Here is a 14,280-nt window from a genome sequence, read left to right on the forward strand (position 1 = left end):
TGCCTGCCACTCCCCCTGCTTATTCTCTCTCTCTCTCTGACAAATAAATAATAAATAAAATCTTAAAAAAAAAAGATTACCAGTGGGGTTTAGGAGTGGGGAATATGAGCAGATGGGTGATGGGGGTGGAAGAAGCCTTTTCACTAGGTACCTTGTGTACTTTTTGGTTCTTTTGGTTTTTATAAATAAAATGTAAAACAACTAAAAGCCATACTTGCTCTCTTTCCACTCCCTTTTCTGACCACATTCCCCCAGACGTGTTTCCAGGATGACCGAGGCTAGATCTAGAGTATTCGCTTATTTTATCTCCATAGCCTGCTGCTTTCTTTCTGGAAAGACGGTCCTTGTAGTTCTGACAAGTTTCCAGGCTCACCTGAGTCATGCGTTTGAGCCAATTTCAGTCTCTCCCCATTCACTGGCACAGCACACCTTTTCCTGGCCAGATTTTGATTTCACAGTCATCCAGCAATGATCTGAAGGCTCTGTTGAAATTCTTGGGGTAGTTTTCCCCGGGTTTAAAAATTTTTTTCTAGATGTGTTTCAGAATCCTTTTTGGCATTTATAGAAATTTGGATTTGGGATTACACTAAACTTGTAAATAATATAAGAGAAAATGGTCATCTTTATACTAATTTTTCACTAGGAGCATGAAGTCTTACTATTTCTTTTCTTTTCCATCCTCAGTCATGTTATATGGCTTTTATTTTGCCTTTGATATGTCCATTAACAATTATACTCTTCATAGATACTTTATAATTTTGACTGTCATAAAAAGGATATCTTTTAAAAAATATGTCATTTCGGGGCACCTGGGTGGCTCAGTTGTTAAGCGTCTGCCTTCAGCTCAGGTCATGATCTCGGGGTCCTGGGATCGAGCCCCGCATCGTGCTCCCTGCTCAGCGGGGAGCCTGTTTCTCCCTCTCCCTCTGCCTCTGCCTGCCGCTCCCCCTGCTTGTGCTCTCTCTCTCTCAAATAAATAAATAAAATCTTAAAAAAAGAAAAGGGTCAAACCTAGAAGCACTATATCTCCATACACCTCCCTACGTCCATCCCCCAGCACCAACCTACCAACCTGTTCTGGGCAGTCCTGGGAGGGACCCCGTGAATGATCCATGTGTCTGTCTCCTCCCCCAGCAGGGCACCTCTCCTCTGCACCTGGCTGTGAAGCACCACTTCCCTGCCTTGGTCCAGCTCCTCATCGACGCCGGCAGTGACCTGGATGCCACCGACAATGTAAGTGGTTACGGAAACCGTCTGGGCCCCAGGGAACCTCTGGGCACCCTCCCAGGCTGGCAGGGCTTGGCTGCCATCTCCTAGCATGGCTTGGAGTTGAGAAATTACTTTTTTAGTTTATAAAAAAGCTGTGTGAATATTTGTTGAAGGTAACATCATTTTATCAACCATTCCTCTATTTTGAACATTTTGGTGGTTTCCAGGTTGTTACCATGGTCTGGATAACACTGCAGTAAACATCTTCCTACGTACCACCATTTCCTTTCATTGATTTTTCTTTTCCTTTAGGAAAATTCCCAGGACAGGGGTAAGTGGGGCAGTCTTGTGTCACAAGAGGCCTCTGAGTCCTGAAGTTGTGCTCAGTCAGGAGCCCTTTGAATTCCCCATCTCTACAGTCCTCCCCCTGACCACAGAGCCCTCAGTACCCGTACCTACAACCACGAGTGGTGGAAAGCAACTTGGCAGGATACAGCATATACCTTCAAAATGATCAGTCTTTGCACTTTAATGAATTGAGCCTCAAGAGATACATTAAAAGCTCATGCACAAAGATATTTATTGCAGCGTTGTTTACCAGTCTTCAATTTGCAAATGGCCCAAATATTTAATAATAAAGAAGTGATCAGGTAGATTATGGGCTAGGTGTAGATTACTATGGAGCTGTTAAAAATGGTGTTTGTCATAATATGTGGACATGTTAGTAGAAAAAATGGATGCAAAATGTATATATGGGATGATCTCATGTAAAACCAACAAATCAAAAGCATTCTACATTAAAGACTAGAAGAAATATAGTAGGATTGTTACAGAGGTTGACTTAGCTAGCAAGTGGTATTTTTTCCTTTATTCTTTCTGCTTTTTTGTTTTTACCAAGTTTTCTCTGGTATTGTGTTTATGACTAAACCCAGCTTACTTTCTCCCATAACTTTTGGATAAACTTGTTAAGGCCCAGTTAGGAGTGGATCCACCTTGGACCTGTCCTGGCTTTGAGCCTTGGGACACTTGTACATGCTTTTCTACTCCCCTGACCCCTTGGCTTCTTCCCCAGAGGCAGCAGACGCCCCTCCACCTTGCTGCTGAGCACGCCAGGCAGGACATAGCGGAGATGCTCCTCGTCACGGGGGTTAACTTAAACCTGAGAGACAAGGTACCTCCCAACCAGCCTCCCTTTCAAGTTTTCATGGCTCCCTCTTTGCCAGAGACCCTACTACAAATGTCTCCTGCTCTCAGACTGTTCAAGGCTTCCCATCCTTTGTATACTAGCTCAGATGCACCCTCCACCAGGAAGCCTTCCTGCCCCTCCATCACCTTCCCCTTCCTCCTCTGAGGTCCCTTAGGACTTGGCCTGCCCTTCTGCTGGTCTAGAACTGTGAGGTGGTTGTCTTCTGTTTCATGGTCCCTCAGACTTTGAGCTCCTTGAGTTGCCAGGTGGCCAGGGGGAGGAGTAGAGGAGCGGTACCTCACTGCCCCACAGCCCCCTACTTGTGGGTCAGGGGTGGGGAAGCTTCCTGGCTTTTTGTGCCTCTGGGGTGGCTACTCCCTCAGGTGGCTGGAGAGTCCAGATGACCTGAGGACTTGGTATAAGGCTAAGGAGGTCAAAGGCTCATGAGGGGAAGGGGCTTGGATACGTGGCCCAGTCCTTGGGATGGTGTGCGGAAGAGTTGAGGGCAGGAATAGACCCTGAGACTAGACCTGGGAGGGGGCTCCCTGCCTTGACCTGGGCCCCAGGGCAGCCGGCCAGGTGCGAAGAGGAACTTCCCAACGCCCTGCACGTGCGTGGGGATTAAGGCCAGCCCTGTGCGGGAGGCCTGGAGCAAAGGGCCTGGGTGGGGTGGGCAGACGTGACCTGATGAACCCAGTCCCCTTCTCTGGGCTCTGGTTTCATCTAAAAAGCAGGCCAGGTCTTGCTATTTCACAGGTGTTGTTGAGGAGTTATGCAGGCTGGGCTTCATATGCTCTAAGACTTCCTAAATTATAAATAAGAGGCGGTTGCTGGGATTATTGCCTCATTCGACCTTTGCCTCCCACGCCCCTCGTCATGCCCAGAAAACCTTTCGCTCTCCAGTGTAGACTGCTGGAAACCGCTTTCTTGGGGGCAGGAGCGTTTGCAGCCAATGCTAGAGGCCCCCTTCTTACTTCTTTCTTGCAGCAAGGGAAAACTGCCCTGGCGGTGGCCACTCGCAGCAACCACATCAGCCTGGTGGACATGATCATAAAGGCTGATCGCCTCTACACGTGGGAGAAGGTACTGACACCCTGCACGGGGTCTGTCCATGTTGCAGAGGCAGCGGCCTTGGCTCGGGGTGGTGCTGGCTTTGAACCCCAGCCCTGACCAATTCAGCCCCGCCCAGTTTCCGAGGAGGTGATAATCTGTGCCTTACCTACCGCGAGGCTTGTCTGTGAGCATCTAGAGATGAGTGAGCACCCAACCACACTGCAACAAGGCAGACCGGGGTCTGTACCATTGTGGAGATAGTACCGGATGCTGTTAGAGCTCCTGGTTGCTGGATGCATGGGCGCATGCCTGCGTGCATGAAGGAAGAGATGGCAAGTTGGTTTCAGCTTACTGCCGTCTCCAGGTGACTGGAATTGCTGCTGGGGGTGTTGTAGTCAGGCAACTTTCTGAGCCCAGAAGGAAAGTGTGCTGGGATTGATTAGTGATGCTTGCTGAGGAATTGGGGAGGAAGAGCAGCAGATGTAAGGCCATGCTATTCCAATTGTCAGCAAATGGGGGTCGGGTGGGGAGTTTTTTGATGTCTTTGAGGTTGTTTTTATACATAGAAAATAATTTTTGCATTTACTTCAGTTTTAAAAATAATTTATTACAAATTTTAAAACCTAGTTTTCCTTGGGGTGCCTGGGTGGCTCAGTTGGTTAAGTGTCTGCTTTCTGCTGGGGTCACAATCTATGATCCTAGGGTCCTGGGATGGAGCCCTGCATCAGGCTCCCTGCTCAGCAGGGAGTCTGCCTCTCCCTCTCCCTCTGCCGCTGCTCATGCATGTGCTCTCTCTTTCTCTCTCTTGCTCACTCTCTTAAATAAATAAAATCTTTAAAAAAAAAGAACCACCTAGTTTTCCTTAAACTTATAAATTCATTTTATAAATCTTATTCCATTTATACAACTGGTATTTTTTTAGGAATTTCCACTTTCAGGGAAGCCTTTTAATTAATGTTTGGACCCATGTTTAAACTATCTTAAACATTTTAAACATTAAATTAAATTTGATAGACATTTTTTAAGCACTTTACTTCCTAAATTCTTTTCCTTCTTTTCTTTTTAAAGAGGGAGGTGGGGGCAGAGGGAAAGGAAGAGAGAAAATCCCAAGCAGGCCACGGGGCTTGATCCCACAACCCTAAGATCATGACTTGAGCCCAGATCAACAGTTGGACGCTTGACTGACTGAGCCACCCAGGTGCCCCCTAAATTCTTAAATTATCCTAGTAAAATCCGGTAAATTAAACCTATAAAGTGAATCTCAAATATCTTAAACATTCCAATATTGTTTGCAAACTTAGTAAGCTTCTCTTGTACCGCTCAAAAAAATCGCTATTTCAAAATCAATTGATTAATAACAAATTTCAATAGGAATCATAAGATATTCTCTTTCACAGACATGCTAGATTCTCAGAAACATTACAGCTCCTTTGCATACAACAGGTTACTCCTAAATGTAACCCCAAAATATTAATACCAAGAGTTTGATGAACTGATTCATCTCTGTGCTTAATTCTAACACCTCAGACTTTAAAAGTTCTCAACGCTAAGGCAGCAGCTCAGCTAGATTCACAACCCCACCCCCACCCCCCGGGCCAATTCAATCTGAGTCTCTGAAGTACGGGTCCAAGCATCGGTAGTTTTGTTTTTTATTTATTTTTTTAAAAATATATTTTTTAATTTATTTATTTGACAGAGAGAGAGCGAGAGAGGGAACACAAGCAGGAGGAGTGGGAGAGGGGGAAGCAGGCTTTCCACCAAGCAGGGAGCCCGATGCAGGGCTCGATCCTAGGACCCTGGGATCATGACCTGAGCCGAAGGCAGACGCTTAACGACTGAGCCACCCAGGCGCCCCTTGTTTTTTATTTTTACTTATTTTTTAAAAATTTATTTATTTGACGGAGAGAGAGAGAGAGAAAGCACAGGCAGAGGGAGAGGGAGAAGCAGGCTCCCCGCAGAGCAGGGAGCCCCATATGGGGCTCGATCCCAGGACCCTGGGATCATGACCTGAGCTAAAGCCAGAGTTTTAACCAACTGAGCCACCTAGGCGCCTTAAAGATTCTATTTTTAAAGATTTTTTTTTGAAGATTTTATTTTTTAAATTAATCTCTACACCCAACGAGGGGCTCAAACTCACACCCCCAGGATCGAGTCTCACGCTCTACCAGCTGAACCAGCCAGGTGCTCCAAGCATCAGTGGTTCTTAAAGCTCCCAGATGATCCCAATATACAGATGCAGCTGGGAACACTGCTGGGGAACCTCCCCACGTGAAAGCCAGTCTCCCTGGTCATCACGTCACAGGTGATTGGCCAGACACTGTTGACCAGGATGTAAGATTTGCAGCTGCGGATGCCAGAACTCACCTGAGCTTTTTTAAGAACCAGAACTCTGTATCCACATCCTTCAGAGGGGCTTACTTAGGCTTTTGTGGGTTTAACTTATGGTATCACATAGTTCTTTTGTAATTTCTCATTTTATCACCTGCTTTGCATAGAAATTCTGTAATCCTGCCCTTCACTACTTGTTGGGATTCAACAGATCTAGTTAGTGCATGATCCTTGGCTTGACTGGTGTTAAGAGCTGCTGAGTCCTTCTGCTGACACTTGCGTTGTAAGAACACAGAGAAAAGAGAGGAATTGGGAAGACTTCCTGGAAGAGGTGGCCTGTGGGTGATCTTTGGATTGTGGCAGTGGGGTTGAGGGACAGGCAGGTGAGAAAAGGAATTCTGGATGGAGTGTGAGCGGCTGGGGTTCCACTAGTCCAAGCAAGGCACAGAGTGAGAAACCAGAGTCGCAGACATGAAGCCCCAGGCCTGGATGCCTGCCAGAGCCCTATCCAAACTCCCAAGGGAGAGCCTGGCAGGGATTTCCCCCCAGGTGGCAGCTGCACTTTGGGGATCTGCTCCACAGGATCACCTCTTGCGCAGGGACCCCAGGGATCCCTGTGGGAAGAACTTGACCTTTAAGCAGGACCATCGGCAGGAAGGGCGGCAATTCTCCCGAGTGCTGTGGCGACTGGCCTCCAGGGACCTGCGGCCTCATGAGTGGAAGAAGCTCGCATATTGTTGGGAATTCACTGAGGCCCACGTCCACGCCATCGAGCAGCAGTGGACAGGTACCGCCCTGCCTCTCCCCACCCCAGAGTGACCAGTGTGTGGAGAGGTGGGGGCACTATGTATTAGGCTTTCTATGTTTCTGGGGGGAAAGCCCTGCAACCCACAGCCTGATCACAGCAAGCCACATGCCATCGCCAACATCCCAAATGCCTCTTCATCCCTCCAAGCCTTTGCTCAGGCCATGCCCTCTGCCTCTCCCTCCCCATTGACCTGTAAACTCACATTCTTCATGAATTAGCCCAAGCTGATACCAATCATTCACACACCAAACTAAAGTCACTCCCTATAAAAAGGAGAGGACCAGCTATTGCCACCATTATTTAGTGTCTGCCTCGAAATGTTGGCCCCGTCAGTTAAGCATCTGCCTTCAGCTCAGGTCATGGGCCCAGGGTCCTGGGATCTGGGATCGAGCCTCGCATCAGGCTCCCTGCTCGCTGGGAATCTGCTTCTCTCTCTCCCTCTGCCCCCCACCCCCCCATGCTTATGCTCTCTCTCTCTCCTCTCAAATAAATAAAATTAAAAAAAAAATGTTGTCCCTGGTACTAAGGCAGAAAACAGAAACAGAAAGAAGGACTGTAAATATTAGAAAGGAAGAAAGAGATTTATTAACTTCAGATGCTATAATCCTATACACAGGAAGTCCAGAAGAATCAACTGAAAAACTCAATAATTCAGTGAAATGGCTAAATATGATAAAATATACAGATACCATGGTATTCTTGTGTACCATCAATAAGTGGGGAAAATATATAGAGGTATTTTTGAAAAGCTATTCCATTTGCAATAGTTTCTAAAAAATATGAATGGCATATGAGTAAAATAAAAATTCAACTATAAAAAAAGACTTGTTAGGTGGAATGACATTCTATATTCCTGGCTAGAAAAAGTGTCAGGTAGACATTGATTTTTCCCAAACTAGTTTAAAAATTTGATTTTTTTAAAGATGTATTTATTTTAGAGGGGCTCCTGGGTGGCTCAGTAGTTAAGCGTCTGCCTTCGGCTCAGGTCATGATCCCAGGGTCCTGGGATTGAGCCCCTCATCGGGCTCTCTGCTCAGCGGGAAGCCTGCTTCTCCCTTTCCCACTACCCCCTGCTTGTGTTCTCTCTCTGCTGTCTCTCTCTCAAATAAATAAATCTTTAAAAGAAAAAAAAGATTTATTTATTTTAGAGAGAGAGATCAAGCGGCAGTCCGGGGGAGAGGGAGAGAGAATCCCAAGCAGACTCCTCACTGAGTTCGGAGCCCAACGTTGGGCTCGATCCCACAACCCCAAGATCATGACCCTGAGATCATGACCTGAGCCGAAACCAAGAGTTGGACGCTTAACTGACTGAGCCACCCAGGTGCCCCTGTTTCAGTTTTAATCAAATCAAAACAGGTTTTTGAAACTTGACTAAAGGATTCTAGAGTTCACTTGAAAGAATAAAGAGGGAATGTTTAAAGATTTTATTTACTTGAGAGAGAGCACATATGAGAGAGCACAAGAGAGACAGCGTGAGCTGGGGTTGAGGGGCAGAGGGAGAGGAAGAAGCGGACTCCCCGCTGAGCAGGGAGCCTGACGCTGGACTCCATTCCAGGATCCTGGACCATGACCTGAGCTGAAGGCAGCCGCTTAACCAACTGAGCCACCCAGGCACCCCCAAAGAGGGGCTATTTAAATGAATATTCTGCGGGGGAAGGTGAAGAGGATCTAATCCAACCAGACTCAACCTTTTATAAAGCTCAAATAATTAGCATAGAGAGATACCTGGCAGAAAAATATGCACACCAGTTAGTGGAATAGAGCAGGGAGTCCAAACGTAACCTTTGTGTCAGATAAGAACTTTCAGAGAGGACAAAGGAGCACGGGTAAATTATGGGGCTGGGGGCAAGGGACAGTGAATAAATGGGCCAAATGAAACCGCTCTGCCAAAGGCAGCCCCATGAGGAAGTGCCTGCTGAGGGCCCAGAGGGGGCCAGAAAGTCAGAGGATGCAGTGCATGGACTGACCTGGCCCCAGTGGCTGGGAGAGGAGACCTACCTAGTCACAGAGTGTAGTAACAAGCTCACCCCTCCTCCCACACTGAAGATCATGGCCGTACGTTGGAATCATCTGGGAAGCCTTAACACCGCTCAGTGCCCAGGCTGCGCCCAGACCCAAGTAGGTTGGAATTTCTAGGGAGGGAATGGGACCCAGATGTCAGTGTTTTTTGGAAGGCTTCCCGGGGGTTTCCAGTGAGCACTTACAGCTGAGAACCACCGGCACAGGGGAAAGAACATGGCCACCTCTGTCATGCACTAAGCCGGTTTTCTCATCTGTAAAATAGGACCACTAGCGGGCAAGGCACAGATTATTGTGAGTAGCCAGAGATGCAGGGAATAGTCCTGTGCGACATGGGATCACAACAATGAGTGCCAATTCTGTCTTCAGAGCAACACCAACAGGATGCGTGGTGGATGCTCAGGAGAAAGCCTGGGGCTGGGGAAGTTCTAGAGTCCCCAACACAAAACCTCTGCCCCAACCCCATCTGAGCCTGTCCCTTCCCTCCTGTCCCTATCTCTGGGCTGAGCTCCACAGCACCTTGGAGAAGGGCCTGGCTCTTTCCCACCTGGGCATGTGCAGGAGGTGGTGCAGGGCAGCTTAGAGCTGGCTCTGCCAAGGTGGGCTCGGTTGGCTCCTTCTCTTTCTCCCCTCGTGGCCCTCAGGCACCAAGAGCTACCAGGAGCACGGCCACCGGATGCTGCTCATCTGGCTGCATGGTGTGGCCACAGCCGGCGAGAACCCCAGCAAAGCACTGTTTGAGGGCCTCGTGGCAATTGACAGGAGGGACCTAGCTGGTAAGTGTCCCCTGCTCAGGGCAGCACTGGCCCCCCCTGGAATGTGACAGAGCCCCCGAAGGTCTGCTCAGACCACAATGTTGTGGTTCTGGCTTTGAACCTTCCAGATTCCTGGTCCTAGCCTTGTCTACAGGAATTCAGGCAGACCCCTGGGCAAACCAGTGCCTCCTGGGCCCGGTTTCCCCACCTGTGCCCTGAGGGTGCTAGCTCAGGTGATGCCTGCAACCTTCACAGCCGCAAAGCCACTGATGCTGTCGTCTCCTCCTCACTGGCCCTCTGTACTTTTTTTTTTCCCCCTAGCTTGGAGTAAGGCTGGAACAGCCTGCAGACTTCTTTTCCACTTCTTTTCCAGACTTCTTTTCCAACAGTAGGACATACGGGCCAGAACTGGCTTAATAGGAGTTGAACCAGTTCGATCTGGCAAATAAATCAAATTTCTTAAGGCCATCACAACCTTTTGAGTCTGTCCATTCCAAAAGCCTGGTTTGAGATTCTGAGCATCCTGTGGAACTATCAGGCAAGCGAGATAAAACGTTCAGTACGAATCCCTCGTTAAAAACAAAATCAGCTTATGCTGAAAAAGCCTTAAATACCGTGACGTCCCCTGGCGTGGTGCATTATGGGGCACGGGACGGGGTCTCAGGCGGTCAGCAGTAGTAACGAAGGCTCTGTCAGTCAGGCACTAACCGTGAAAACATGGCTAGCATGTCCTAGAGAGGAGAAAGGAGAGCCCCCTGTGTGGTGGGGAACTCACAGCTGCTGCAGGCAAGGTGGGAAAAAACTCATTGCAGAGGGGAGGCATCAGGGACTTTTTTTTTTCCAAAATGGTCTTAAATATCATTCTGTCTTCTAGCACAAACACTGGCAGGCAATTACAACAAAAAACCAGCCCGGTGAGGCAGAGCCGAGGCAACATGAAGCAATAGGATTCTTCTCTCTTGCAGAAAGCATCAGGAAGAAAGCAAATGCCGACCTGAGGGCCCCCAGCAGGTGCACGGCCATGTAACCAGAGGGGCCAGACCTTCAGGGGCATGGAGCCTCAGAGTGGGGGCCACTGAACAGAAGAGGACCACCACTTGAGGGCTTAAAAAAAAAAAAATCGCCGTAACAGACCTCTGGCCGCTTGTACTGAGCCACTGGCGCCGCTTGCGGTCTCTTCCACAAGCGCTGGTCCAGGGGCCGGTCCGGGTTTTGCAGGTAATCCCTTCCCACAGGTATGGTCCTTTATGGCTCGGAGCCTCACAGCAGCCCCCTGAGATGCAAGGGGCATCTCTTCAAAGAGGACACTGAGGCCCAGGATGGATGAAGCAGCTAATCAGCTGTTGCAGTCTCTCCAGCCAGCACTTACGAAACCGCCCGCCCGTCACCCACTCACTGGCTTTTAATGAATGCTGCGCTTACTCCACATCTCTCTTTCTGTCCCCAAGCTTATTTGTACACCGTGACAGTTCCAGGAGGCACACACTCTTTTTCTCTCGTTTTAGGATTTTTTTTTTAATTTTAAAAATTTTATTCTGAAATCCTTTCAGACTTAAACATTGCAGAACCAGTACAAAGAATTTCTGAATACATTTCACAATACAGCTTCCCCAAATATTAACATCTTACACAATCACAGCCTAATTTTCAAAACCAGGAAGTTAACAGATACCGTACTCTTAACTGCTCTTCACACCTGATTCCGATTTTGTCAGTTGAGCCGTTCATGTCCTTTTTCTGGACCAGGATCCAGTCCAGGATCACACACCTTACATTTAGTTGTCATTCTTAGTTTTACTAGCCCCTTACAGAGGGTCACCTCTCCAGAGCAGCACCATCTGACAGAACTTTCTGTGGTGACAGGAATGTTCCAGATCTATGCTATCCAATACATTTACCCCTAGCCACCTGTGGCTGCTGGGTACTTGAAGTGTAGCTAGTGGGACCGAGAAACCGAATGTGTAGTTTAATTTGAATGATTAGAAATTTAAATAAGTTGGGGCGCCTGGGTGGCTCAGTCGTTAAGCATCTGCCTTCGGCTTGGGTCATGATCCCGGGGTCCTGGGATCGAGCCCCGCATCGGGCTCCCTGCTCCGCGCAGGAAGCCTGCTTCTTCCTCTCCCATTCCCCCTGCTTGTGGTCCCTCTCTCGCTGTGTCTCTGTCAAATAAGTAAATAAAATCTCAAAAAAAAAAAAAAAAAGAAAAAGAAAAAAATTTAAAGAGGCATCTGTGGCAAGGGGCAAGCATACTGGGCGGCTCAGCTGGTGTGGAGCTTTGCTTTCAGGTGCCAGGCCAGCATGGGCTGCTCCGGGGCTCGGCTGCACTGGCGAGAGCGTGGCTCCAGGAAGCTGCGACTCTGGAAGCCTCCCCGTGGTTGCATAGATGTGGAGGCTATCTGTGCAGGATAATAGCCTGGAAGTTCTGCCCCCAAGCTCTTTCTAATTTGAGCTCTCCCGCATGTGGCACAGTTCTCTGTGGCCAGTTTAGGAGCCCAAGTCTTAGAAAAACTCCCCACAGGGTTACCCGCTGGGCCTGAGTCCTGGGAGGCGGACAGAATAAAGCTGTTAGAGCTGAAAGGGGCTTCAGCCGTCACACAGGGCTGGAGGGAGCTGACAGTGGTGCAGTCCTCTGAAAAGCAGCTGCCATTCCGTCTGCCCTAATGACAAATGCATTTGCCCTCTGACCCAGCAATCCCACCAGGAGGAATTTATCCTGCGGATAAACCTGCAAACGCCATACTAATATGAATGCAAATAAATGTATACTAATACGAATGCAAATAAATGTAGCAGAAACCGTGTCGTGCACAGGGGTGCATGAGAACTCTGTGCTGTCTGCTCAGAGGTTTTTTTTAACTGTCCCTATTAATAATTTTTAGAAACCACCTAGAACTTATGAAAAGAAAAGGAGGCTTTGAAACGAACCTGTTTTACAGGCAATAACTTGTAGGCCTGAGGCCTTACCGTTCACAGCCAGATTCAGACCCCCCAGTGCAGCACGCGGACCTCTGTGCCCTTTCTCTGCATATGATGTGGTTTTGTGTTTTTTGTTTTTCATTTTCTTAAGTAGGCTCCATGCCCAGAGTGGGGCTTCAAGTCATGACCCTGAGATCAAGACCTGGGCTGAGATCAAGAGTCGGACGCTCAACTGAGCCACCCAGGCGCCCCTGCATGTGCTTTGTGGAGGGGGGGGAGAAACTTCTCTTCCATTTATTCCATTTAGGAAATGTATTTTGTACCACATGAAACTTAGACCATTTGGATGAATTCTGCAAAATAAATTTTGTATTTTTTTTGAGACAAAAAAGCAAATTCTTAAATAAAATTGAAATGTTGAAATTCATCTTTCGCATTCGGTATTTGTTTTGTTTGGGAGACGTATGGCAAAATCTCAAGTCAGACAAGCTGCTGTGGATTGGTTCTGTGTAACCGTACCACTCAACTCACCATGGCCAGTCTGTATTTCCTGAGTGTCTTCTGTGCCAAGCAGTCTGCTGGGAGCCGGGGTACAGAGCTGAGTAGCCACAGTTCCTGCCCTCTGGGAGCTTGTGATGTTGGGGGGTGGAGGAACTGGGACACCAATAAGGTACTGTCATGTGGTTGGTGCTAGGTTGGGTGTGTACAGAGAATTGTGGGATTTGTTCTTCCTTGGGTAAGGGAAGGAGGAAGGGAAAGAGGAAGGGGAGGAAGGTCTGAGAAGCTCACAGAGAAGACAGAAGTGGGGAAAGCACATTCCAAGCAAAAACCACAGTCTGTGCAATGCACAGTGGTGTGTAGATGGATCTGTTTGGGGAATGGTGTGATTGGAACACAGGAAGCATGCAAGGAGGAGAGATGAGCTGGAGGGGCAGGAGGGCCTCGCTCTTTCAGCCTCCAATGAGACTATTCCAACGGGCACTCCTAGCTCCAGAGCCCGCTACGTGGTCCGCTGGTGCTTGGTCAGGCCTGTCATAGCTCAGCTTCTCCCATGACCAATCGGCTTCCTTCCACAACCTCTTTCCTTTGATCCTAAATAACCACTTTGCTCTCAAAGTTTCATCTCGGTACCTGCTTCAGCCTGAGATGTGGGGATGGGGGTGGGGTTCAAGATGGCTGAGTTTCTAGCTGAGGAATCTGGGGAACAGTGATCCTGGAAACAGAGATGACAGTTTAGGAGAGAAGGGGCAGGTTTGGGCAGTGGGGACATAGGTGTGCCTGTAGAAGGCTGGCCTGATAGGCCTGTTAGGCATTCAAGGCCAGCTGAAAAATCAGTCGGGGCTGGAAATGGCAGTCATCGGGGCATGGAGCCAGGGAGTAGTTCAAGCTGTCAGGGGGAAGTGGCTCACATAGGGAGAATGTGAAGAGAAAGTAGAGGGCAGTCCCACAGTCCATTGCTGTGCCAGGTGAAGAAGGGGCTGCTGACCATGTGCAGCCTGGCCCAGCCCACAGAAGCTCCCCATTGGTTGGGAAGTAGCCTCAGATGCTAACAGTTAAAAACATTAAGCTCTACCTTCATGGCTTCCAGGTGTTTCCATAACTCCCAACTGTCCTTGAGGCACAAGGCAGTCAGAGCAGACACTGGCCTATGTGGAAAGACCACCGCTGCTTTTAGGAATGGTCAGACTCAAGTTGGTGTCCCAGCTCTGCACTTCCTCTCTTGGCCGCTCCCAGCCTCCATGACCTCCCCTGTAAAATCAGCTTAACCAGGGTTGTGGTGGGGGTGAAATCGGAAAGAGCATGGCTAATTCAGTGTTCTGAAAACTTAAAGGGAAAGAAGCACTGATGCTGATTTTTTGGTCTAAATTATACCTCAGAGAAACCAAATAGTTGGTGAGGGGAAGACTTAAAAAAAAAAATCAGAGAACTCTAGTTAATAAATGGAATGATAAAAATTAGAATTATTGTCACTGCTCTGCCCCCTCTAAGGACACAGAGCATCTCTG

The 14,280-nt window shown here is 48.3% G+C and overlaps 1 protein-coding gene across 1 annotated transcript in view; it reads left to right on the top strand.

Moving 5' to 3' along the window:
• The window catches only part of ANKDD1A (ankyrin repeat and death domain containing 1A), a 36,751-nt gene extending 25,397 nt beyond the window's left edge, over positions 1 to 11,354 (top strand). The window contains exons 10-15 of the mRNA XM_073877193.1: positions 1,135 to 1,233; positions 2,282 to 2,380; positions 3,383 to 3,478; positions 6,359 to 6,563; positions 9,248 to 9,379; positions 10,324 to 11,354. Of these exons, the coding sequence (XP_073733294.1) occupies positions 1,135 to 1,233; positions 2,282 to 2,380; positions 3,383 to 3,478; positions 6,359 to 6,563; positions 9,248 to 9,379; positions 10,324 to 10,385 (693 nt within the window). The 3' untranslated portion in view covers positions 10,386 to 11,354. The remainder of the gene's footprint in view (positions 1 to 1,134; positions 1,234 to 2,281; positions 2,381 to 3,382; positions 3,479 to 6,358; positions 6,564 to 9,247; positions 9,380 to 10,323) is intronic.
• Positions 11,355 to 14,280: the final 2,926 nt, after the last annotated feature.

The sequence above is a fragment of the Callorhinus ursinus genome, unplaced genomic scaffold (assembly GCF_003265705.2).
Source record: "Callorhinus ursinus isolate GAN/ISIS: 27379988/994484 unplaced genomic scaffold, GSC_fseal_2.0 scaffold25, whole genome shotgun sequence".
NCBI classification, from domain to species: Eukaryota; Metazoa; Chordata; class Mammalia; order Carnivora; family Otariidae; genus Callorhinus; species Callorhinus ursinus.